The sequence below is a fragment of the Liolophura sinensis genome, chromosome 6 (assembly GCF_032854445.1).
Source record: "Liolophura sinensis isolate JHLJ2023 chromosome 6, CUHK_Ljap_v2, whole genome shotgun sequence".
Lineage (NCBI taxonomy): Eukaryota > Metazoa > Mollusca > Polyplacophora > Chitonida > Chitonidae > Liolophura > Liolophura sinensis.
Window position 1 is genome coordinate 75,583,551 of NC_088300.1, and position 23,512 is coordinate 75,607,062.

General features: G+C 40.4%; 2 protein-coding genes across 3 annotated transcripts; one reads left to right on the top strand and one right to left on the bottom strand.

Moving 5' to 3' along the window:
• Positions 1-3,205: 3,205 nt before the first annotated feature.
• Positions 3,206-16,266, bottom strand: LOC135467809 (mucin-2-like). Its single transcript, XM_064745673.1, has 12 exons — positions 16,189-16,266; positions 15,327-15,440; positions 14,461-14,542; positions 13,006-13,245; positions 11,222-12,616; positions 10,492-10,636; positions 8,896-10,307; positions 8,035-8,181; positions 6,516-7,808; positions 6,183-6,328; positions 5,957-6,000; positions 3,206-5,175 (listed from the first exon to the last, which is right to left on the bottom strand). Exons 2-12 carry the CDS (start codon positions 15,416-15,418, stop codon positions 4,322-4,324), a joined length of 5,850 nt encoding a protein of 1,949 aa, XP_064601743.1. The 5' UTR covers positions 15,419-15,440; positions 16,189-16,266; the 3' UTR covers positions 3,206-4,321.
• Positions 16,267-16,620: 354 nt separating this feature from the next.
• Positions 16,621-22,597, top strand: LOC135468321 (uncharacterized). Of its 2 annotated transcripts, XM_064746506.1 has the most exons (5): positions 16,672-16,718; positions 17,757-17,842; positions 18,017-18,126; positions 19,304-19,405; positions 19,951-22,597. In XM_064746506.1, exons 1-5 carry the CDS (start codon positions 16,676-16,678, stop codon positions 21,155-21,157), a joined length of 1,548 nt encoding a protein of 515 aa, XP_064602576.1. In that variant the 5' UTR covers positions 16,672-16,675; the 3' UTR covers positions 21,158-22,597. The 2 variants fall into 2 exon arrangements, with proteins under 2 accessions (XP_064602577.1, XP_064602576.1); XM_064746507.1 differs by lacking the exon at positions 17,757-17,842 and having other exon boundaries at positions 16,621-16,718.
• Positions 22,598-23,512: the final 915 nt, after the last annotated feature.

A 23,512-nucleotide genomic window follows, 5' to 3' on the forward strand; every position in this document is an offset into this window, starting at 1 on the left:
GGTGTAATAGGTAACATGACAACATATTTAAAGTAATCTGTGGTGTCATAATTAGTAAATACCTGTATTTAAATACAAAAATTGGGATATATAGCTGATAGTAAGTGTTTTTATAAGTTACGCATTTTTCGTCGGACACTGACTTTTGCCCAGTGTAGCCTACAAAAATGACGCAAAGCTCAACATATGATATGATTTTAAAAATATATTGTACCCAAGTGACAGACAACATTGTGATACATTATATAATACCATATTTTCATGGATACTGTTACTGAATTTAGACATATGTTATCCAGCCAAATATATACTATATTGGTATAATGACTCATATAATAACTAATGTTATGAACTGTGACTTGTGATACAGCACACACAGGCTTCAAGTTAAAAAGAGTAACAGATACAATGTACACCTTGGATACACAAATGTACGGGTACGTACCACGCGGTAAACACACAATGTGTTCTATTCTTGAAGGACGTCAACACTGCAAATGACGTTGCCGCTAACAAACACAATGGTGTAACGTCAAACACGGATACTTGCGCCAAGTTCCAGGGCCGTTTTCGTGAAGCTCACTTAGCTAGGTAAACCCTTAACTACCATGATAACGTATGTTGTAGAGATATAGTGGGCTTAGCTAAGAGCAGCTTACCACTAAGTAAGCTTCATGAAACTGACCCTTGTCCACTCGGAACTTTTCGTGATCTTTCGGTCGGGCATGCCAGCTGACGATTTTTTCCCGAATTTGATTCCTCAATCCCTGCTTGGGGCCTCCGTGGCCGAGGGAGTTAAAATGCCAACGCGGCGCAATGACCCAGGAGTCTCACCAATGCTACCGTTGTGAGTTCGAGACCAGCTCATGCTGGCTTCCCGTGGTACATGGGATGGTCTTCAGCAACCTACGGATGGTCGTGGTTTCCCCCGGTTTCCTTCCACCATAATGCTGGCCGACGTTGTACAAGTGAAGTACTCTTGACTCTTAAAACATCAATCAAATACATAAATAAAATCAATCCCTCCTTATATAGACCAAATAAAATGGAAACATCACGTAAAACTAAACAAATTCCTTCATTTTAATATTGTATATAAGATCCTCTGATTAGGCCGTTACACACCATATTAAACCGTAAAGGCTTTCCCAACCATAGCTCATTGGCATTCTTTGAATGAAAGCCTTGAATACAACAATGCATCGCACAGCTATGCATGGGAGATAACTCTGTTGTTAAAAATTTGGATGTTATTTATATGACTGATTTCAACTTCAGTCCAGTACATCACATATATTTCACAAGTATGACCACTGCCCTAAAAAAAAAAGAAAGAAAAAAAAAAAATTACAATAATAATCTGTAAAATTTAAAATTTAAGTCTCTTGTCTGAGAGATGCTAGAATGCATTCTCTTATTGCAGCATATATTAAATTAATATATGCTGCAGTAAGACAGCATTTTGTTAACAATAATAATGTTAAATATATATAGTACGTATTTTCTGTTAATTTAACATAAAGATTATGAGGCTAACAAGATATTATGTTGCATATCATACCGTATAATGTTATAATAATATAATACATTCTAGCTTCACTCAGACAACAGATTTTCTATTATATTTAACGGATGATTTGTTTTAGTGTTTTTAAATGAACAGTTAAAACTAAATGCGAAACGTTCTGAGAAACCTTTATACTTTTTTTTTGCTTCGTAGCATTGGAACACAAGGTGTTGTGGACTACGTACTGGATTTGACGCATTGTTGATTATTACGCAGGTATATGTTTGTGACATTATCATGAAAACTGCTGATTACCTCCAGGTAACTATCTCCCGTTCATAGTATATTCACCTCCAGTACGTATCATTTGACTTTGGATTTTGTTTCACCAGTTGACGGCCTGAACTGTCTTCGAGGCACAAACATGACGGTAATCAGATTGATTGGTGGAGGTAAGTACACTACCAAAATGTGTCAAGTAACTGACGAACATGTGACGCACGGATTTTCACTATATACGCTACATGTCCACTAGTGGATGGTAAGTACATGTAACCTTCACTGTGTACGCTACATGTCCACTAGTGGATGGTAAGTACGTGTAACCTTCACCGTGTACGCCACATGCCCACTACTGAATGGTAAATACATGCCCACTAGTGGATGGTAGGTACGTGTAACCTTCACCGTGTACACTATATACTCATTGGTGGATGGTAAGTATGTGTAACCTTCAGTGTGTACGCTACTTGTCCACTAGTGGATGGTAAGTACATGTAACCTTCACCATGTACGCTACATGCCCACTAGTGGATGGTAAGTACGCGTAACCTTCACCGTGTACGCTACATGTCCACTAGAGGATGGTAATTGCGTGTAACCTTCACCGTGTACGCTACATGCCCACTAGTGAATGGTAAGTACATGCCCACTAGTGGATGGTAAGTACTTGTAACCTTCATCGAACTTCATGCAAGACTCAGGATGTTGTCGACAGTTTATCACCAAAAAGAGTGAAGGCGGTGTAGGCTGGAATTGATCCAAAGCCTCGTGTATTCATGACCATTGACTTGTATTTTAACCACTTGGCAAGCCTGACGTCTGATGAGTCTTTACAACACAATCATCCACACTACCCCATGGTACTAAATTCTCATTTCTGGAAATGCGTGAATTATCTTTAAAATAGTAATACATGCAAATCTCTCTAAAGCGATTTTCGCCGCACATTATAGCATCACTCCAGCACACTTCTCCCTCTTAAAAAAAAATAAAACTGGTGAGCTGATCAAAATAGTGGAGAACTTCAGCGACGTTGAGAAATTACCCTTGCCAAGGCCAGTTGACTAAAATACAAATGCTAATTAGTACTAATGATGTCACATGTTCACATCTAGCTCTCCCACTTTCAATTTAAACAGGAGTTAGCAAAGGTAGATGGGTACGGTCGGTGGCTTACTCTGAGCACTCCGGTTTCCTCCATCCATAATCCCAACCGCCAGCATATACGTGAACATCTCTTGAGCACAGCTTTTAAACACAAATCAATTAACCATGGGAACAATCAGTCTTCAAACTTCTGCGACACTTAAAATATACAGTACTTCAATATAGCTCAGGGCCTTTGGTGTCACATGGTGAATTACAGTATTGATGGAAACTTCCGAACAAGTTAATACGGCGTTTTTTTTTCTTTCCGAAAATGTGTTTTATTCGGTGAAATAAAATACATACTGTTCATACCTGGGTTGTGCGGAAAGCTTCCCGTAGAGATAGAGAAATCTGTTAACTTTGTTATAGGCCAATTATGACTACTGGGTGGTATGAAGAGCCGTGTAGCTATATTATATACAGGAAACACGTACATACAAAGACCTACCTCCTTGCTAGGATTCATTCACAGTACACACATATATGGAGACATGGTATGGTGGTGTTTGATAGAACATGAGAATACACCGATCATCAACGTCTACAATGATAATGACACACTTAATTAAGTGTCTAAAACTACAGGTATATCTGCTCTTACAAAACAATTACAAAACCAATGAAGTTACAAATGTTATGTACAAAATATCTCTACATTAACAACCAGTTTAAATAGTTACACAAAATAAAAAATCTATGACAAATGTTAAAATGTACAGCCTTTGTGACTACAACATAAATCGTTTTGACAGGCATTGCGTAGGTTATACCAGCCATTTAAGTTTAAAAGACAAAAGTGTGGGTAAATTTATCATGACAAAAGTTGAGAAAGTACAGACAGTTATATCCAATGTGTACGTAGCACCAAATTTCTACACCATTACCTGTCCGATCAGAGAAATACATTTTCTGGTCTATTGTAGTGGTTTAAATTCAATGTGGAATTGTTAAAAATATTCTGATAAAACGTACTGAAGTAAGGCCAATTTAAAACTCATTACAATCCTGCTAAAATTCATTTGGCGGTAAGAATTTTTGCAGTAAAATTGTAATAATGTCAAGAAAAAAGAATTACAGCTGTGCCTAGACACATTTTGTAATAAAAAAACATCTAAGAGGTTTTCACAACCATGCAAGAGTGGCATCAGGATTAAATATAATGTATACTGAGTCTTAAAACATACGTCAACAGTTATTGAGCTTTACACCGAAGTCGCCAAACTGATGTGGCTACAATCATCTTAGGTAAAAACTGTCTTCCTATAACAGACAATGTAATAAGCCTCATTCAACTAAATACACAGTGAACATAATAAAAAAGCGTTAGTGATATGTTACATTTAGCATCAAGATGATGTATTATGAGAGGCAAGAATTAAACGCCTATCGTCTTGATCTTGTGGCTCTTTTTGTGGGTGCACCACTTGATCCTGCCTCCTTAGTTTGCCGCTGGGGTGAGCTTTTAGTGTTCAGCACCAATTTCACAGTCAGTTTGCCACGCTTAGGTTTGCCAGCAGGGCTCTTCTTAGGGGAGGGCTTGACCTTGGCAGTCTTCCCTCTGGTGGATCTCTTGGCTGGAGTTGCAGACTTCACTGTTGAAGCCTTGGTCTGGGCCTGTGACCCTCTGACCTTCCCCTTTGTGCTCTTTGTCGCCGCTTTCTTGGGTGTTATTTTCAGGGACGCTGTTTTCTTGCCCTTAGCCACCTTAGGACCTTCTGTAGCCAGTTTCTTGGCAGATGTCACCTCAGGTTCTGAGGGGCTTTTTCTTCCTCTCTTTGATGCAGTCTTCACTGGGGTAGGTTCCTTGGCCTTTATTTCTTCAATCTTCTTGCCCCTTGTTGCTCTTTTCGGTGCTGATGATTTCTTTGGGGTAGCAGCCTTTTTAGGAGAGGCAGGTTTCTTGTGAGAAGCAACCTTCTTGGGAGTGGCAGCTTTCTTGGACGCAGCAGCCTTCTTGGGAGTAGCAACCCTCTTGGATGCAGCAACCTTCTTGGGAGTGGCAGCTTTCTTGGGAGTGGCAGCTTTCTTGGAGGCAACAACCTTCTTGGGAGTAGCAACCCTCTTGGGAGTGGCAGCCTTCTTGCCAGCTTTCCTCTTCACTGGCGACAATGATTCAGCAGTTTCTTCAGCAGATGTGTTGCCCCTCATTCTCCTCTTCACTGGTGATGGTGACTTCACAGGGCTGGATGCCACAGCCTTCCGACCTCTGGTACTTCGGCCTTTCCTTGGAGATGGACCTACACAGGAAGAGGAAAAGGTTATCTTGAGGACTGTAGATAGCAACTACATACACAACTGTCACCTATATAAACAGGGCTGTCTCTCAAATACATGTACATGCCCCAGGTTCTCTTGTAGTTCCCGGTCACTGCATTACTAGCAACATTCATCACAGAATGAAACTGAAGCATATATAGCAGATGAAAACGGCTGTCTTGCAAATCTTTTTAGTGCTTCCAGATCAATGGTGATAGTATCTATATTTAAATGCTGACAATCAGTAATTCCAGCCAGCCACCTTGGAGATTCGATTTTGACATCGCAGAAAAAAACATTTTGTCCAATCAGAATAATACAAATACTTATAATTCACACTGATCATGATCTGAGTTCCTCGTTAAACACTGAATGACAGTTGTAATCTTGATTTAATGCTGACAGAGCACCTGGTCATGACCTTTAACTTGTCTGAAAAGTTAACAGGGCTTCCAAGGATTTCCAAGGTAACATCTATCCTGATAGACAGCAAATCAATCATCAATAGAGTAACTCTGACAGCAAGCAAACAGAAAAGAAATTTGCATGCTGTGTGTTTCATGTCCATTGTCTACATTGGTATAGTCAAAATGTATCTGCCCATGAGTTACTCAGTAAGGAGTGTCACTTTCTGTGGATTAGGGTAAAGGTAAAAAAGAATAAAATAGGTGGATTTAGAACACTAAAACTATTAGCCTTTAATTTCACTTAACATTCCTAATTATGGACTCTTCTTTTAACAAGTCAAATTACAATACTCACTCTTCTTAGAAACTGGTGTTGAAGGTTTTTTGCTTGCTTTTGACCTGTAATAAAAATGAAATATTTCAAAATAAATTGGTAATATTTTAGTTCCAGATTTTCCTCTTATGCAAAAACAAATCAAGCATATGGTGATGGCATTAATATCTGAGGAAATAGGAAACATTTTAACTTTCTGCAAAATACTTCACTAGAGCTGACAAATGACGTCAACACTTCACAGTACCTGGTAGACTTGGGGCTGCTTATCTCTGGCACTGGGGCTGTCTTACTGGCTTTCTTGGGAACTGAAACTGATGCTGGAGAAGACGCTGGAGCTGCCCTCTTACGACCTCGCGTAGCCTTCGTAGGGGACACCACAATCACTGCCTCCTTCACCAACAACATGCCAAATCACACTTGTGAGTAAACGGACGACTATTCGCATTAGCAGTACTGATAGTTTATTTCTACTAAAACATTTCACTTCTATTAAATATTAATGTTGAAAATTTAATCAAATTATGCAAATCAAAAACCTACAGGTTATCCAGCAATATCAGAATGATTAACCAATTACCTCTTTGGTATTCTTGCTACGTCCTTGTCTACGTGCAGTTTTCTTTGCTGGACTTGCTTTCTTTACTGGTGATGTTTTCTTTACTGGGGATGCTTTCCTCACTGGTGACTGTGCAGCTCTTGCTGAAGCCTTCCTCCCTCTTGTAGGAGCTTTCTCTGGTTTAGGAGATTCAATTCTACTCTTCTTTGCTGGTTGAAGTATTTCACTATCTTGCTGGTTTCTTCTCTTTCCCCTAGTTGCCTTAGGAGATGGAGATGACTTTGGAGACAGTGTAGATTTAGGAGAAGCTGCTTTAGGAGATTTAACTGTACTTCTGCCACGCTTGGATCGAGTGGTTTTAGGTTGTGCAGGTGTTTTGGGGCTTTTGCTGGATTGTGAAAACGACACCTTAGTTTTTAAACTGGACTTTGCTGCAGCGGGCGCAGTTGTTTTGCCTGGAGCAGGCTTGCTCAATGAATCTGGTGTGGTTTGGGCTGAGGGAGGGCTGGCAAACATTATGTCCATTCCTGAAGTGTTAAGTGAGGCTCTCTTCTTCTCTGGGGTCTTCAGCAGTTCCTTCACACCAACCAAAACAGCTTGTTTACCCTTTTTGGGGACAGTCATCATCGTTTTAATGCCAATGAGTGATGGAGAACCTCTCTGTTTAGGAGTGATGACCAATTCCCTGACACCTTTCAAGGATGGGGATGATTTCTGCCTGGGGGTTTTGTTCAGTTCCCGGACACCTTTGAGGGATGGGGATGGTTTCTGCCTGGGGGTTTTGTTCAGTTCCCGGACACCTTTGAGGGATGGGGATGATTTCTGCTTGGGGGTTTTGTTCAGTTCCCGGACACCTTTGAGGGATGGGGATGGTTTCTGCTTGGGGGTTCTGTTCAGTTCCCGGACACCTTTGAGGGATGGGGATGGTTTCTGCTTGGGGGTTTTGTTCATCTCCCGTACCCCTTTCAGTGATGGTGAGGAACGGCGTTTTGGCGACTTCAACAATTCGCGTACACCATGTAAGGAATCACTCTTTTGAAGACGTTTAGCAAAAAGTTCCTTCAGGCCCAGGGCATTAGCACTTTTACGTGATTTTCCATCTACAGGTGAACTATTTTCCGAGGTAACAATTGGAGACACAAACATTTCCCCCGGTCCGTTTGGACTGGCTGGTAAGTCATCAAACAGGTTATCTGAAGGGCTTTGCAGACTCTTTCCTGTTTTGTTCTGAGGGGAGTGTGCTGGAGGAGTGGAAAACAGATTCTCCACCCCACCCAAGCTCACCCTTGATCCACGACTCTTTCTCCTCACTCCCTGAAGCAACAAGTGGACAATGTTGACTAAGATGAACAGAAAATGGTATCTTAAAATGTTGGGAGAACTTATCGCAGAAATGATGTAATTACTTCAGATATTACTCTTGTCCTAATACTGAAAACTGAATCTTTAGCAAAAGTTCATCATAAATGTCACTCAAAGTGAATAAGGAGCAAAATAATGTTCTCTGTTATTTATATTTGATGATTGAAATAAAACTTACCTTGGAGATACTCTTGCGACCCTTTCGTGGCAGAGTCTTCGGTGTTTTGGCAGACTTCTTTCCAATGAAAATGGTGGCAGGTGAATTGACATGGCCTGTGGAGGTGACTGCTTGCCGGCCTCGTCTGCCTGGTGTGGATGACTTGGTCTGGGGATAAATGACGATATGCATAATTAATCACTACACTGAATAAGTCAAAATTATGTTTACACAACATGCGTGCATGCTGTGCATAATGAAAACTGTCCACTAAGCATCACTGGTTCATCTTCATAAGGCTCACCTTTAAAACCCACCACTTGTTTAATGAATGCCTGAGATTAAATAATATCGTTCTTTAGTCATGTTATTGTAGGGACCGGTTTCTCACTGCTAACAGGCATCCAATTAAAAGAACCATCCATGGCAATCAATCCTTGATCAAATGAGAAATCAGGACACCTCATACCTTCCACCATGTGTAACACTCATTTCTTGACTTACCATTCCCACTGAATTACCTACCTTGGTATCACTCTCCCATACAAATGGTGCATTTATGGAGTTATTCTATGACTTTATGACCAATGCTATGGGTTTTCTACATTTTGTTGTTTAGAAAATAGCACTGGAATGCATGCTCCACCAGATGAGTTCCAATTTTTTGCAGTTTATGCATCAAAAAACTAATCTTGTGTCACTTCATTATCACAGCAGCTGCTGTGTAACAAGGGAGGCAACTGAGTGAAGACCATTAATACAAAGCACCATACCATAATACAATTGTATAATCACACACACACACTGAGGTATTAATTTATGCTGCATGTCCAACAGATCAGCCAAACAAATAAATCAGCAATCATCACTAAAGACCCTCACCTTTTGAGGCCTTGGGGTAAGCGTTCTCTTTCTGCTGACAATCTTCACAACAACTGGTTTTGCATAAGATCTCCTCTGGACCACTCCGGTAACAACAGCTGGATCCACCTGCTTCTTAACAACATCTGACCACAACATCTTGGGGGTCTTCCGTGTAGATTTTACCGGGGTCGGCAGCTTGGGAGTGGCAGATTTGCCATGGATAGCTCTGAGTGCAATAACCTTTTTAAAATCTGTGGGAGGTGACACAATCTTGTCTACCGGGGACTTGAAGGATTTAGCTTTCTTTGAGCTGGTCACCTTTAATGTTGGTGTTGACCTCCTTCCTGCTCGTCCAGGAGTGGCTTTAGGGGTCTTAACCTTAGTTTCTGACTTTCTGCCTGACTTTGGGGTTTGAGATCTACGTCCAGGAGCAGGTAGTTTTGGGGAGGCTGACAACTCCACCACATATGCCAGCTGATCAGCAGACTCCTGGCCCTTATAGAAGTCCTCTGGAGTCATCATCAGATCGGACACTCCCGTCAAGGTCACATCAAGGTTAGACTTGCCTCTCTTGTTCTTTGGGGTCTTCATGATTCGCTTGATGCCTTCCAGATTTGCATCACCAGACCCGATCTGTTTCGGGGTTTTCACCAGTTCCCTTAGACCAGTGAAGCTCAAGTCTAGAGAATCTCTGCTGTACCCTTTGGAGGTACTTCCCCGTGAGTTTCTCTTCCCGGTCAGAGAAACCAAGGTTGGTGAAGGCATCTTCTTAGCCTTAGATGATGGTCTTCCAGCAGACCTGGGTGATTTTTGCTTTCCCTTTGGTGAATCTGTTTGTGGTGTTTTTGGTGATGTCACAGGTGATGCTGATCTAGAAGTTTTTGGGGAGGGGTTTTTTACTGTGCTGACAGTGGGTGATGGTGTCTTTTTTGCTTTCGGTGACGGTTTCTTTGTTGCTTTCAGTGATGGTGTCTTTCTTGCTTTTGGTGATGGTGTCTTTGTTGCTTTCGGTGACGGAGTCTTTGTTGCTTTCGGTGATAAGGTCTTCGTTGTCTTAGGTGATGGGGTTTTTGCAGTTTTGGGGGACGGTGTTCGTGAAGCCTTAGGTGTTCCTCCTCTAACTGGGGTCCTCACATTTTTCTTCGGGCTTTCCTCCTTAATTGGGGATGCATTTATGACACTGGCAGCCAAAGATCTTCTCTTTAGCAATGGTCTGGGAGAGTTAATTGTGGCTACAGGCATAGATAGCCTCCTGGGTGTTGCACCCCGTCTCACTGGAGTATCTGGAGGCAGATGTTTGTTGAAGTGTTCAGGACTCAGGGCAGGGCCAAATGACACTCGTTTTCGTTTGGGGTTAGGAGCAATGGAATCAAGAGACTTCCTTTTCTTCCCAGTGGAAGGCTTTCTACCTGATCCAGACAAGGGAGACTCTGAAATGACAACATAAAACAGCATTTCATCATTTCTCTGCAATGCTACACAGCTTCATTCACTAAAATAAAATAACATATTCTTTGTTACATTTCAAGGGCCCTTGGATAACAACTTTCTTTTCTTCCTACGTGATCTGTGGTAAACATTTCAGAGAGAGGTGTTACGAACTAAAAAAATCACCTTTAGGGGAGCGCTTTGGGGCAAGTTTGGGTGTGGTCACAGTCTCATCCTCCTCCAGAACTGGTTCGGAGCGCCGCCTCAGGGCATTGATTCCCGGCTTGAGCTGCGGCATGGCAGGGGTTCGAGGACTGACGGGGGGCAGGGACTGAACAGACAAACAACATGGACAGCTGTAGGCACTGGGAAAATATTACTAAAACGCTACACAAAACTATGGCTAAATTGAGAATTACAGCAAGCATCAAAAGCCTTTACAAATCCATGTCAACATCATCTGCAAAGTTATGTGACAAACATTCCATATCATGTCAAGAAATTATTCGAATGTTGTTAGCACAAGTCTCCCAAACCTAAGTCACCTATGGTGTTGCATATAAAATGGCAACTTAGAATGCATTTTAAATGCCTGATTATGGAATAAAAAAACCTGTCTAATGAGGCCAACAGCAAGGCTTACTAAAAATATCTTCCTCAGCCAATCTGTGTGTATCGTACAAAGGACACATTGCAAAAGATGTAAGCCGCAGCAGACCTTCAATCTGAGTGAAGCTAATCACTGCACCAAATATCCATTACAAATCTTTCTAAATCATTTTTCCTTGGATCTGTCTTCATCAATCATATCACCTTACAGTGTTTATCCCAGACATTATACACCCCCAAAAAAAATATTTGTAAAAAGTAGATTTATGAGGTTCTGTGCAAGTGAACTGCATATATGTGAACCTACCTTTCTGCCAGAGCCAGACTTGCGGCCACTGTGAGAGCCTCTGCCCACTGATGATCTCTTGGGAGTTGCCTCTTGTTCCTCTGGAGAAGTTATGGCGTCCAACAGCTGTCTTGGTGTCTGTACCTTTGGTGGCCGTTTTGGTGACTTGCCTGGGGTGGATTTGCTAGATTTTGGAGTTACCTGACTTGTGGGTGTTTTCTTCGGGTTGGGCGATGGTGTTCTAGACTTTGTCACACTTGGGAATGTGGCTTTTGGAGATGCAGATCTAGCTCTGGTCAATTGCTTTACACTTGGTGAAGGTGTTCTGTCTCTTGGGGAGGCCTGAGTTCCTTTCTTGGATGATTTTGGAGTTAATTCGACCAGATGTGCAACATCATTTGTTGATGATTTAGGCGCAGTTTTAGGAGAGGCTGCCTGTGACTTGGGGGTTGTCTTGGGTGATGAGGGTGATGTGGGGGTCGGTTTGGGTGATGAGGTGCTTGATTTGGGTGATGAGGTGCGTGACTTGGGGGTTGTTTTGGGTGATGAGGTGCGTGACTTGGGGGTTGTTTTGGGTGATGGGGTGCGTGACTTGAGGGTTGTTTTGGGTGATGGGGTGCGTGACTTGGGGGTTGTTTTGGGTGATGGGGTGCGTGACTTGGAGGTTGTTTTGGATGATGAGGTGGGTGACTTGGGGGTTGTTTTGGGTGATGAGGTGCGTGACTTAGGGGTTGTTTTAGGAGATGCTGCCTTTGACTTGGGGGTAGATTTTGGAGATGACCTCTGTAACTTGGGTGAAGATGTTCGTGACTTTGGAGTACCTTTTGGGAAAGAAGTGCTTAATCTTGGTTTAGATTTTGGCGATGAACTTCGTGACTTTCTGGTGGATGTTGGCTCCTCTATGTCAGACCTGGAGATAGCCTGTGTAAACTGTGTCTGCGACTTAGGGGTTGCTTTTGGTGATTTCACTTGTGTCTTGGGTGTAGCTTTCAGAGATTGTTTGGAAGTGTGTGGACTGTCTTTCTGCTGTGGAGACTGCGCCTTGATTGGTACCCTTGGAGATTTTGACTTTTTGATAACTTGTGACAGGAGATTATTCAGTGCAAGAGGGGTGGCAGTCAGCACTGAGATATTTGCACTATCCCCAGCAGCACTCAGTCTACCTGGAGATTTCTTAGCAGCTTTGTCGCTTGATTTTGGAGTTTTCTGAGCAGGGGATTTAGCTGGAGTTTTTTGCCTCGGTGATTTCGATGGAATGTTCTTTTTGGAGATCGACAGAACAGCATTGGGAGTTTTCTTTGTGGACAAAGGACTCTTTGTTAGGTTACTTTTTGGGGTGTTGTTTACTCGAGATGACAAAACTTTTGCTGCATTGGGTGAATTCTTTGGAGAGGCTCTGGGAGTTGGAGGCTTTTTCTGAAAATGTAAAATTTGTTTTTTAAACAAATGACATACTATGAGAAATCTGCCCATGTTTACTATTCTACTATTCTCCTGCAGAGGCATGTAGCCTTTCTAAAAGTCTTGTTTAATGAGCATAATAAAGGTTTTATATGGAGGTGGGTATAAAAATAAAATTGAACATCATCTAATTTGCAGAAAATGTGATTTACCATGCAACCTTTCGTGTTGATGTCAGGTTTACAGGGATTGTATAGCCTTACAACAAAATCGAACAAAATAAATGATTCCAAATTCGATAATTTAGGTTCACTTGTCCTAAAAACGTAAAATTGGTGTTGCCAAACCAATACATTAAAAACTGTATACATACAACCATACCGACAGTGAGTATAATTACCTACCTTTGGAGAGATAACCTTTGTCAGTGGTGATTTGCTCGCCGAGTATGCAGGACCTGAATTAGCTGGGCTCTTGGAACCTGGCCTTTCAGGCGTTCTGTGAGGGGATTTGGGTGGAAATTCAAACCTGAATGACCGATCTGTGATAGTGAACAAGTCTTTGTGGCTAAGCTGGAGCGTGTCTCTCAAGACACTACCATTTAACTCTGTTGGCGAGCCACTGCTTAGGTTAGTGAGAAAAACCTGGAAAAGTAAAATAAAAACAGACTTACAACCACAATCTCATGAAATCATGACATGTTAATATGTCAAACATGATAGGTAAAGTAAGAAAATTGGAACATGGAGCTGGAGATTTACTATTGTATTCCAAGTTCACTACTGGGTTTATACCACTAGTCTCATCCCCTGGACCTCAATACATAACAAAATGAACTTTCATTTGGACAAAAAATCAATATCAAGCTTAAATCTAAGTACATCTTTGAACATTTAGATCCTAACATTAATTTGACTCTGACTGTACACCTGGAATACCTGAAATCTGAACGCTTGGTACAGCTCTCAGGTGACCTATGTACATTCTGGGGAATAGCCAGTGAGGTTTTCAGCACCCTTTACTATGAATACTAAACAGCTTGTGTTATGTAGGCCTACACATGCCATCACCTTTGACTCAGTGGTAAGAAAACATCAAAATATACTTCATAAACAACCGTTTGATATCTTCAAAATCTTGCTGCAGAAATACACTGATCACTTTACCCAACTGCATGACCTGACGCAAAGCCTACCTACACACAGCTTGAAACTTCTCACTAAATTATGTCATCCGTCTAATTCAACTCTTCAATGCAGCATGAACTTCACTAGTTTCCGGTGCAAGTGTGCTGACATGTGGTCTCTGGTCAAAACAGGTGCAATCAAAGAGAACTGGTTTCTTGTTTAGTTACATAAAGGTGTCAAAACTTCCAGAACACAAAGACAGCTGATTGCATCCCAAGCTTAGACTGACATGCCTTCCCAACCTCGGGCATTATTCTGCCTCTCATATGGGCTCTACCTCACTGCATGTGCTTGACTTAGTTCAGGGATTAATCTTTCTCACATACAGCAACTTACAACATATGCTAGTTATATTGCTGGATGGGACAGGTAAGCTTTCTGTGAAACTAGAATAGAAACCATTGTCACTGTAACATAAATTAGGCTAATACGTCAATACTCAATTTGCCTGCATATAACTTTTTAACACGTGGCTGACGAAGTTAAAAAACCTATTCAATCTAACTAGTGTTTTGAGGATCTTGTATGTTACATGTGGACTTTGTCAGGTACCTCTTGGTATGCACCTGACAAGATGGGATTTGATGCCTGGCAATGTCTTGTGAGTCTGCTTATTTGCAGGCTTGCAGTTATGACTTTAAAGCCTTAGGTTTACACACTGTCATAACTTACCTCTCCCTTCTTGTTCACATCTATACGAGAATGTTCCAGACTCACATTGGGTAGCTGTATTCTGATGTCACAGTCACTACTCCTGAAAATTAATACATTTTGAAGACTAGTTTAACAAGTCGTGTACAATGTACTATCAGCTAATGTAATATCATTTTTCCACACAATTTTCAAATGTTGAATTTAAGCAACTTATGTATGAAGTTAACAAATATATTTGCTGGGTTTGTCGAGTTCCTGCCTTCAAGAGAAGTACATGTATAAGTTGATCAGCGGATAAAAGCACAATGCTCTCAAAATATACCTGAATTATCACAATGTGATGATCAGGGTGTTCAAAAAGGGCAAGTAGCAGGCTGCATACAGCTGTCTACTGCTGTCCCCGTAGCCGACCACTTTGAATATTCTTACTATTTAAACAATAGTAATTGTGACATAAATTCTTTCAATTCAACCGCCCACTTCTGAACTCCTTTTCCAATTCTAAATGAAAACCCTGGCAGATGCACAAAAGCATAAGAATAAGCCAAATTGGCATTTAAGAAGTATCGAGAGTTAACGTAGGTTTGGAGCAAACTAATGTGGCTAAAATCCATGGTTTCAATTTTACGCTATATGCTACACTGAATATACATTTTGTATAGTCAGTGATGTTGGCAGCCACAAAAAAAAAGTTAGTCTGCGAGATACCCAACCTTATCTCACCTAAGAACAAAGATTCTGCTAACTGTAGACAAAAGTTGTAGAGCATGAATTCAAAAGATCAAAAATGTCCTTATAAATTTTAATGACTTGCATAAGAACTGCCATGTACGTCGTCATATCAGGCTGTTACAAGTATTGATTTGTCTTATCTAAGTTCTTACCTTCCAAAGAGACAGGCTGTGGCAGTGAGTGGAAAATTTGCTCCGTCAGTGCCATTTCTCTTGATCACCACGATCTTCCCATAAAGGGGCATGGCGAAGGGAACCTACCTGAAACTGGAAACAGTTAGAGGCAATTAAATCATTTTAGTTTGCTTTCATGTCAAGTTCAACAAATTTCATAAGAACTCATGACTCAATAAATAGTACAGTCAGACACAAGTAAGTGACAGAATCCGAGGGTCATAACCCTACATCTTGTTCAAATGATGCTGAAGGATTGTTATAAACAACAGTACATCTGACACTGTAACAATCTGTTACAAGGTTAAACACATCTTTCCAAATAATATAAAACAGGAATCATGGAAAAATTTACAGACAACACGAAAAACAACAGCAATCATTTATAAGGCTCACAGAGAAGTGATCAGCATATAAATGTACTGAAAACCCATTTTATCTTTATGCCGACAAGCCTACACATCAGATTTCAGCGGCAAGTTTAAAAGTGGGTTACAGCTGTTACTCTCTCTTACAGTCTATAAACACGACAATGCAAGTTCCACCAAACATCAAAAGCTTATGATTTCCACAAACCCGACTTAACTGAAGCTATTCACTCAAACTGCCACTGGCACCTTATGGTGGCTTCATTTTGCAATCGGCAAGAAAATCGAAGGCGCCGAAACGACAAAGAACCAATGCTCTGGATGTCTTTTATTATTAGATCGTACAAACCCTCATTTCTTTGCATGGTTACATAATTATATCCGTTAAACTGGACACATAACCAAAAACACAGACAACAATGTAATCGTTGAAATGATCTAATTAGGCAAAAATTTTATAAAATACTACTTACCGTTAAAACCTAAATCATAAATACGCATACATTGACGCTAGCGCGCGGTTAACTTGTTCGCCTTACGCGAAACCGATTTACCCACGTTACTTCTGCATCTCCGCCAAAAAACGCAATACTGCCAACACGTTGCTTTTACATCTGTATGGATAATTTTTACACTTCAGTTAACAGAGTTTATTACAAAATAAGTTGTTAAGTACATAATTAGCTTCTAACTACTTATAATTTTTGTAAAAATTCTTTGGAGTAGTGTGTAAATGCGGTAAAACATTGTGAAGAGCGTGCGTAGGAATATCCTGAGAAATTTAACGGTGCCTTTAAATTGATTGGTTAAGAGGGTTTTACGGGCAGGTCACGTGGGCTATACTTCCATATTTGGATATTATGTACAAAGGTCATATAAACACATGTCCATTTCAAAGTACGTCGAATGAGCGCCGTTCCATTCACCGTTACAATTTTGGCGCCTATGCTGGGAAACTTGATGTCAATTATTTTGACACAGTCAAGGCAAATTTCGCACCGAAGTAGGTACTAACTTACTTTAAATTACCAGTCAAATAGCCTGTTTAAGTTACAGGCATTTGTTAAAGAAATGATATAACAAATATTGTGTTTAGGGGCGGTTTACTCCGATTTGTTGTTATTGTGCTGTTGTTGTTGTTGTTCAAATAATAGTAGATCTGCCCGAGGTGTGTAATAGTGGAGACTGATTTTTTTATTCAGCAATAAAATTGTCTAATTCAATTTGTTGAAACAGATATGCGTGAAGAAGTTTGACTTGAGTAATTTGCATTTTACGTATAAATACACTGGACTGGAATAAAATTATTCTCATGGTAGTTGTCACACTTCTCCTTAGTTTAAGTAAATTATACATGATCATGTATTTTAAAAATCAAACAGTTATAACCCCCCATCCTTTTTGTCATCTAAATCTCTTCCCTGCACCACAGATGATTGTCACATTGTTACCGAGTTAGGTCTGTACATGAATAAACTTTTGTGAATAACATCATAATTAAATGATTCAAATGAATGATGTCCACTTGCTTTTGTAACAGAATTTCTTAAAAAGCTGAATGTAGACGAAACTGTCTTAAGCTAAGTAAAGACAGTTCAAAATAGAAGTAAGCATCGCCAAGTACACTCCTTGAAAATTGCTTCATCATGGAATCAAATGCATTCAAAACTTTTTATCAGTGGCAAGTAGTCTGGTGTCACATCACTATTATTTTATTTTTATTATTTATTTTTTTTTGACCTACAGTTCAAATTTTTGTGACTTCTTAAAGTAATCTTTTATCTGTGATAAATAACTCCAATTCGATCATCTAAAGCTGTGTTTAAGACAAACTTCTTGGGGGTGAATGAATGAAAGAGTATGACTTAATACCACATCAGCAACATTTCAGCCATATTGTGGCGACTTTTTGAGATGTTATCTTACCGCAACTACATGTTTATACATAATACATATAGCTCATCATAGACTTTAGACATTTGAATTTATTTAACTCTCAAAAAAAAGTCTAAAAATATTAATTAAGTATTTTTCTGCATAGCGTTCAGTTGTCTGACAGAAGAACCTTATTTCAACCAGTACAGGCTGAAGCAGTTCAAGTTTGGAAATGTGCCCCATTGGCCTAGGGTTAGTGCTAGACAGTGGAGCTCTATTACAGTTCTTCATATTGAACAGCTGTGTTCAAGTCATGTAATTTAACATTAAATCAAACACATATATATTTGCCAAACTAGTTAATTATATGTTATTTAACCTCAAAATCTTAAAGATGTTAATTTTGTTGTGCCTCTTGTCTTATAGTGTCATCAAGCAGTGATCATCATGCCACCCTCCAAGGTAAACCTGCGAGTTACTCGTTCCACAAGTGCCAGTAGAAGTAAAGTTGTGAGAAATAAAAAAGTTCCACACAAGTGAGTAAATTTGTGTAAAACTGATTTGGTATGGTGATAGAATGGTATTTTTACTGTTAGATTACCAATAACCTAGCCTTTTACAAGTAATGTACTTGTACTTCAAAGAGAAATATTATTGCTAAAAACAGGCTGTCGTAAGAATAACCTGTGATGCCCGTAAACATTGGTGACACATCTGTTATGTTCAGCTCTGCACGCCATCAGGCATTGACTTAGATGAGATTTCATGTCACACAGTGACAGTCATGTAGAGCTCCTGAAGTTGTTGAAACCATGTTTTGAAATTGGTCGACTGCACGTGAATTGGCTCAAGTTGGAAATTCCATTCTTTGAAAATGTATTATTTTGGAGGTAGGTAAAAGTTAGCCAAGGAAATACTTTGCTAACAAGCAACACAGTTAACACAAATGTGTTTTTACAGGTGTAGAAATTGTGATGTGAAACATTCCCCTTTATGAGCATAATTTTGTCTAATCACTAGAAAGAAGGGAAAGATTTGAGGTGGCCTTTCTCAGAGCGTTTCATTTTTAAAACTCCTTGGCTTAGGATCCATGTCAAGGTTACAAGCTTACGAACACCGGGAGACTACTGTAGATCTTCAGTGTTTCAACCACTAAAGCTCGTTTTCCAGTGGAATTTATACGTATAATTATTGTGAAAATAATGCTAAAAATTATTTGTCTGTGTTCTTAAGATGGAAGCTTCATAAATTGTGTGAAATTATATCTCTACACACAGTAGAATGTTTCAAAATATTGTTTGCAGAGTGTGGTTGAAAACGTTGAGCAATTAGGGGTAGGTCTCTCAGAATATTGATCAGTGAGTAGAAAGAGACAAATAAGGCCATTATTAAAACTATTTTGATAGAGGTGACCCGAGAAAAAAAGAGCGTTACTTCAGAGCTTTTGACAGAATTTCCTTCTTTTTTTCAGTTTTCCTGTCAATGCTCTTTTTCATAAACCAGAATGAAAAAAAAATAAATCCCTAGCCATTTTTTCTTCAAAAGGGTTGGGTCACGCCCAACAGAGAATTTTTTAAGTATGGCCTAATGAAGGAAACTACTACAAATTGTACATGTTTTTTATGCACGTTTCAATTCTGTCCCACACCCTTTTTTTTCCCCTCGCCACTGATCAATATGCATCTCGTATTGTCTGTGGTATTCTTGTTGCAGACACCCCGGTAAGGCTAATCACGCACCGAGTCCTGGGTGGGTGTCAGGCCATGCAGACCTTTTCCAGGTGCCACTCTCTCCAAGGAGACCAAACACCAGAAGGTCAGTTTGAATACATGTGCTTTGTATGGCGAAGATTATGAGGCTTGGGGACCCTTGTTGGCTTATTCAACTAATGTGTCACTCTCGCCACAGCCCTTTCACTTTGGCTAGAGATTTCATGACCTTGAACCCAGGTTTTGCTGGTTTGACTGTGGCTTATTGTGTGGAGGTTAGACAGGTACCTGGTGAAGAGTGATGGTCTCTCCGGACGCCTTCCACAAATCTGACCTTCTATTGTAAAAGGTGGTAGAAGTCCAATATTCTCATGTGCAACATTAACATCAGTCAAACACATGTAGATCAGTTATTGTGGTATTCCAAATTCATGTTATCTTCCAATATTTTACGTTTTCCTTTTGGTGGTTCATGTTTTTCTAATGCATATATTCAGATATTAGCTAGGCCTGAAAAAGCTGTAGCAGTATACATGTTTCAGTTTCATGTTGTGTACATATAGTTGACTCAGTGCCATGATTGGGCTGATCATTCAAAGAAAAGGCTAAATCATTTTGCTAATGTTGATCCTTGTGGCTTGTCTTCTGCAGGTCATCTATGTACCAGAAAGTATCCAGTCCGTCCAGGTACAAGAATGCCAAGATTCCAGGATTCAACTGTCGACATGTCAGGCAGGCTAAAAACTCGACTTACACTTCTCCTAGCCACCAAGGTGTGATGACACGGTCACGGAGATCATCAATGTTTCTGGCCAACGCCACGCCCTTGTTTCTGACCCCTATGTCGCCAAAGCCTGCCAGTGAGAATGTACAGCCGCTGCGCTCTGGCAGCAAGAAAAGTGTCAAAGGCTCTACCTCCTCCAAAACATCCAAGTTGTCCAAAACAACTATCTCCTCGTCCAAAACAACTATCTCCTCCAAAGTTTCTTTGTCGTCTGACAAGTCCCAGAACAATTTAGTGTTTCGGGAACCAGTCAACGTCTTGTCAACCTACACATTTGCAGGAGACCACATGGGGGAGATTCCGGTTGAAGAGACGCTGGAGGAAACTGTGTCTGGCTCCACAACACAGTCCAATCCCTCTGCAGTACCCATGTCATCACTGTTAACATCCAGCACATCCTCCACAAAATCTCTAACTGTCGTCTCAAAGATGTCGGAAACACGCTCAGAATCCACAGATTCCTTGTTCCCACAAAAGTCTGCTGTGACATCACTAACGATGGAGCCTGCAGAAGAGTTCATCTTTCCTAGCATGAGTGACACAGAAATCAGTTTTAATGCCAGCAGGAATGAGCTCCCTCCAACGCCGCGCTCCAAGCGCTTCCTGGAGGCCGTAGAAGCGTCTCCTGCTCCTGTAGCAACACGCAGTTTTCACCCGCCCTCTTCAGCAAAGAAGCTAAAACTCTCTTACCCAACAACCACAATCTCAGAAAAGCTCGTCACGAGGTACGAGAAGAGAGCAGATCTGGATAACAATGTCAGCTCTGATTTGTCAGATTCGTTCTGTATCATCCCAAAAAGTACATCACAGACAACTCCATCGCGTAGCTTAAGAGAGATGTCTTTGAGAGACATTTCCAACTGCTCAAGTCGCCTGGACAGTTCCACCCGCCTGGACACTTTCCAAACCCCGGTGGCTCAGAAAAGCTTGCTTGATACAGAGAGTATCTTTGAAACACCTCAGCATTCATTTGAGGAAGAAGAAAATAGTGAAAACGTATCGAAGGGGAATGATAGTGTGGAAGCAGTAGACCTCACACAACCTTCCTCCAGCAGCAGATGTGTTATTCTGTAAAATCTAACATTGGTGGTAAACTGAGCTACATTTTTCTTCTAGCAGTTGTGTATACAGAGCTTTTGTGTCTGACTTTTGTGCTACTGCGGTAGAAACACATTCATACATGTGCATGTATACATGTATATGGTATGTGCATGTATACATGTATATGGTATGTGCATGTATTATATATAGAGGCACATGAGTGTCATATATTCAGTTAAAAGTTAAAAGTTAAGAAAGCTGTCACATGGTAGAGTGATGTCATTGCATTGGAGAATCTTCTTTTCATGGTGAACGTGAGAGAACAGCTCACACAAAGTCCAGTAACCATCATGTGTGACTGTCTTTTTGCTTTCCTGCTGTTCAGAACCCCCACTGGCACCTCTGTGTGAGTCAGACCCCTCCCCACTCCCACTAGATCCTCTTTGGTTCAGAGCCCCCTACCAGCATATCTCAGCTGGTGTCTTCACCTCTAACACAGAGGTACCCTTTTGTCAGGGTAAGTCTCTGGCATGTAACAGATGGAGATCCAGCTTTTAGCACACACCAGATTGCACATATACACTATCATTCTCATTATTTTATTCATGTGTTACATTATTGTAACAAGTAAGCGTATTTTCATGGTGTGAACAGTTCACATGGTCCTTTCAAAGGGTGTGTAGTGTAGTGTAGTGTAGACTTGCAACTGTAATTGTCAAGCCAGATTTGTTCATAAGTTTATGATAGTAACATGGTATTCTATTCATATGTATGCACATGTATATTGTAACTGTAGTTTATGTGTTAGAACTATAGTGCTACAATTTGACCAAGGTGTATTGGGATGTTGTTTAACAATGGCTCTTAAGATTTTGAGCAGTAAATAGGACCAATAGGAGGCATGGTCATTCACACCTGTACAGTCATTACAAGTATATGTATATAAATGTAGTTTGTCCATACAGTGTGAGTTTGTGTGGAATGGATGTAATCCATGCTTACACAGTTTTGTATCATGAATACAGGCCTGTGTGGCTTACACAGTTTTGTACCATGAATACAGGCCTGTGTGGCTTACACAGTTTTGTACCATGAATACAGGCCTGTGTGGCTTACACAGTTTTGTACCATGAATACAGGCCTGTGTGGCTTACACAGTTTTGTATCATGAATACAGGCCTGTGTGGCTTACACAGTTTTGTATCATGATTACAGGCCTGTGTCGCTTACACAGTTTTGTACCATGAATACAGACTAGCGTGGCTTACAGTTTACAGTTTTTACAGATTTTTGTATCATGAATGCAGGCTAGCATGGCTTACAGAGTTTTGTATCATGAATACAGGCTTCAGTGGCTTACACAGTTTTGTATCACAAATACCGTCAGGCTCTTCAACAGGCAGCTGTGTACAAAACTAGTTTTTGTTATAACCTACCTGGTGGTATGAATAAAACTCATCTTACAACAACTCATCTCATCAACAACACTGTTTTCTTTCTCAGCTACAGTAAATGGCACAAAATTTTGCACCAAAAAGCGAAATTGTTTAAGGCAAGCGTAAAAAAAAATTATTGCTTTTGGTGCAGAAACTTACATTTTGTCCTGGGATATCCTCCTGCTGTGGGATATCCTCTACTGTGCAAATAAACCTCCAAAAAACATTTTTAACATCAATAAAACCCTGAGGGTGGTAAAATGAGCGACTTAGTCATGGATGAAATTTTAGACCATTTACCACACCTTGTGTAAACATTACCAGTTTTTATATAGTTAATGCCTGGTTTTATATGCATGGGGTAGTGATCATGTGTTGGTCACAGTTCACCTTTATTGTCACAATCATTAATGGCCTGCTACATTTCTGAATATCTCTCTTGAAATACCGGTACCTACAACCAACTTGGCAAATACGCAGTGTTTTCTGATGTTCAAAAGCATCAATCTCTACTATGAAAAAAAGCTAACAGAAAAAGGATTGGGTTAGTTTTAGGTTCTGGTTCTGACAAAAAAAACAGTTTCATGTAAACCAGGGAGATTTACTCAAGCCATGATAGTAGAGTGCAGATGAAGATGGAGCACATTTTGCCTGGGACACCCACCATGTCTTATCTCTGCTACTTTCTCTGGACTATACTGGTGTAAGACTGGGGTTGTATGCGTGACAACTTGACCACTGGCCACAATTTGGTTTACACTACTTATAAGCTCTGTTAAGTAAACACAAACCCATGAGTGCTAAGTAAAATGCAATAGTGTTCATAGTTTGGGCATCTGTATTCCTCACAAGGAGCAGGTGATAACACAGAGCAAAATGGGCAAATTGCTGATTTTTGGCGATTGCTTAAGTTTAAAAGAATAGACATCACCTTTTATTTTTGTGGTGTTGC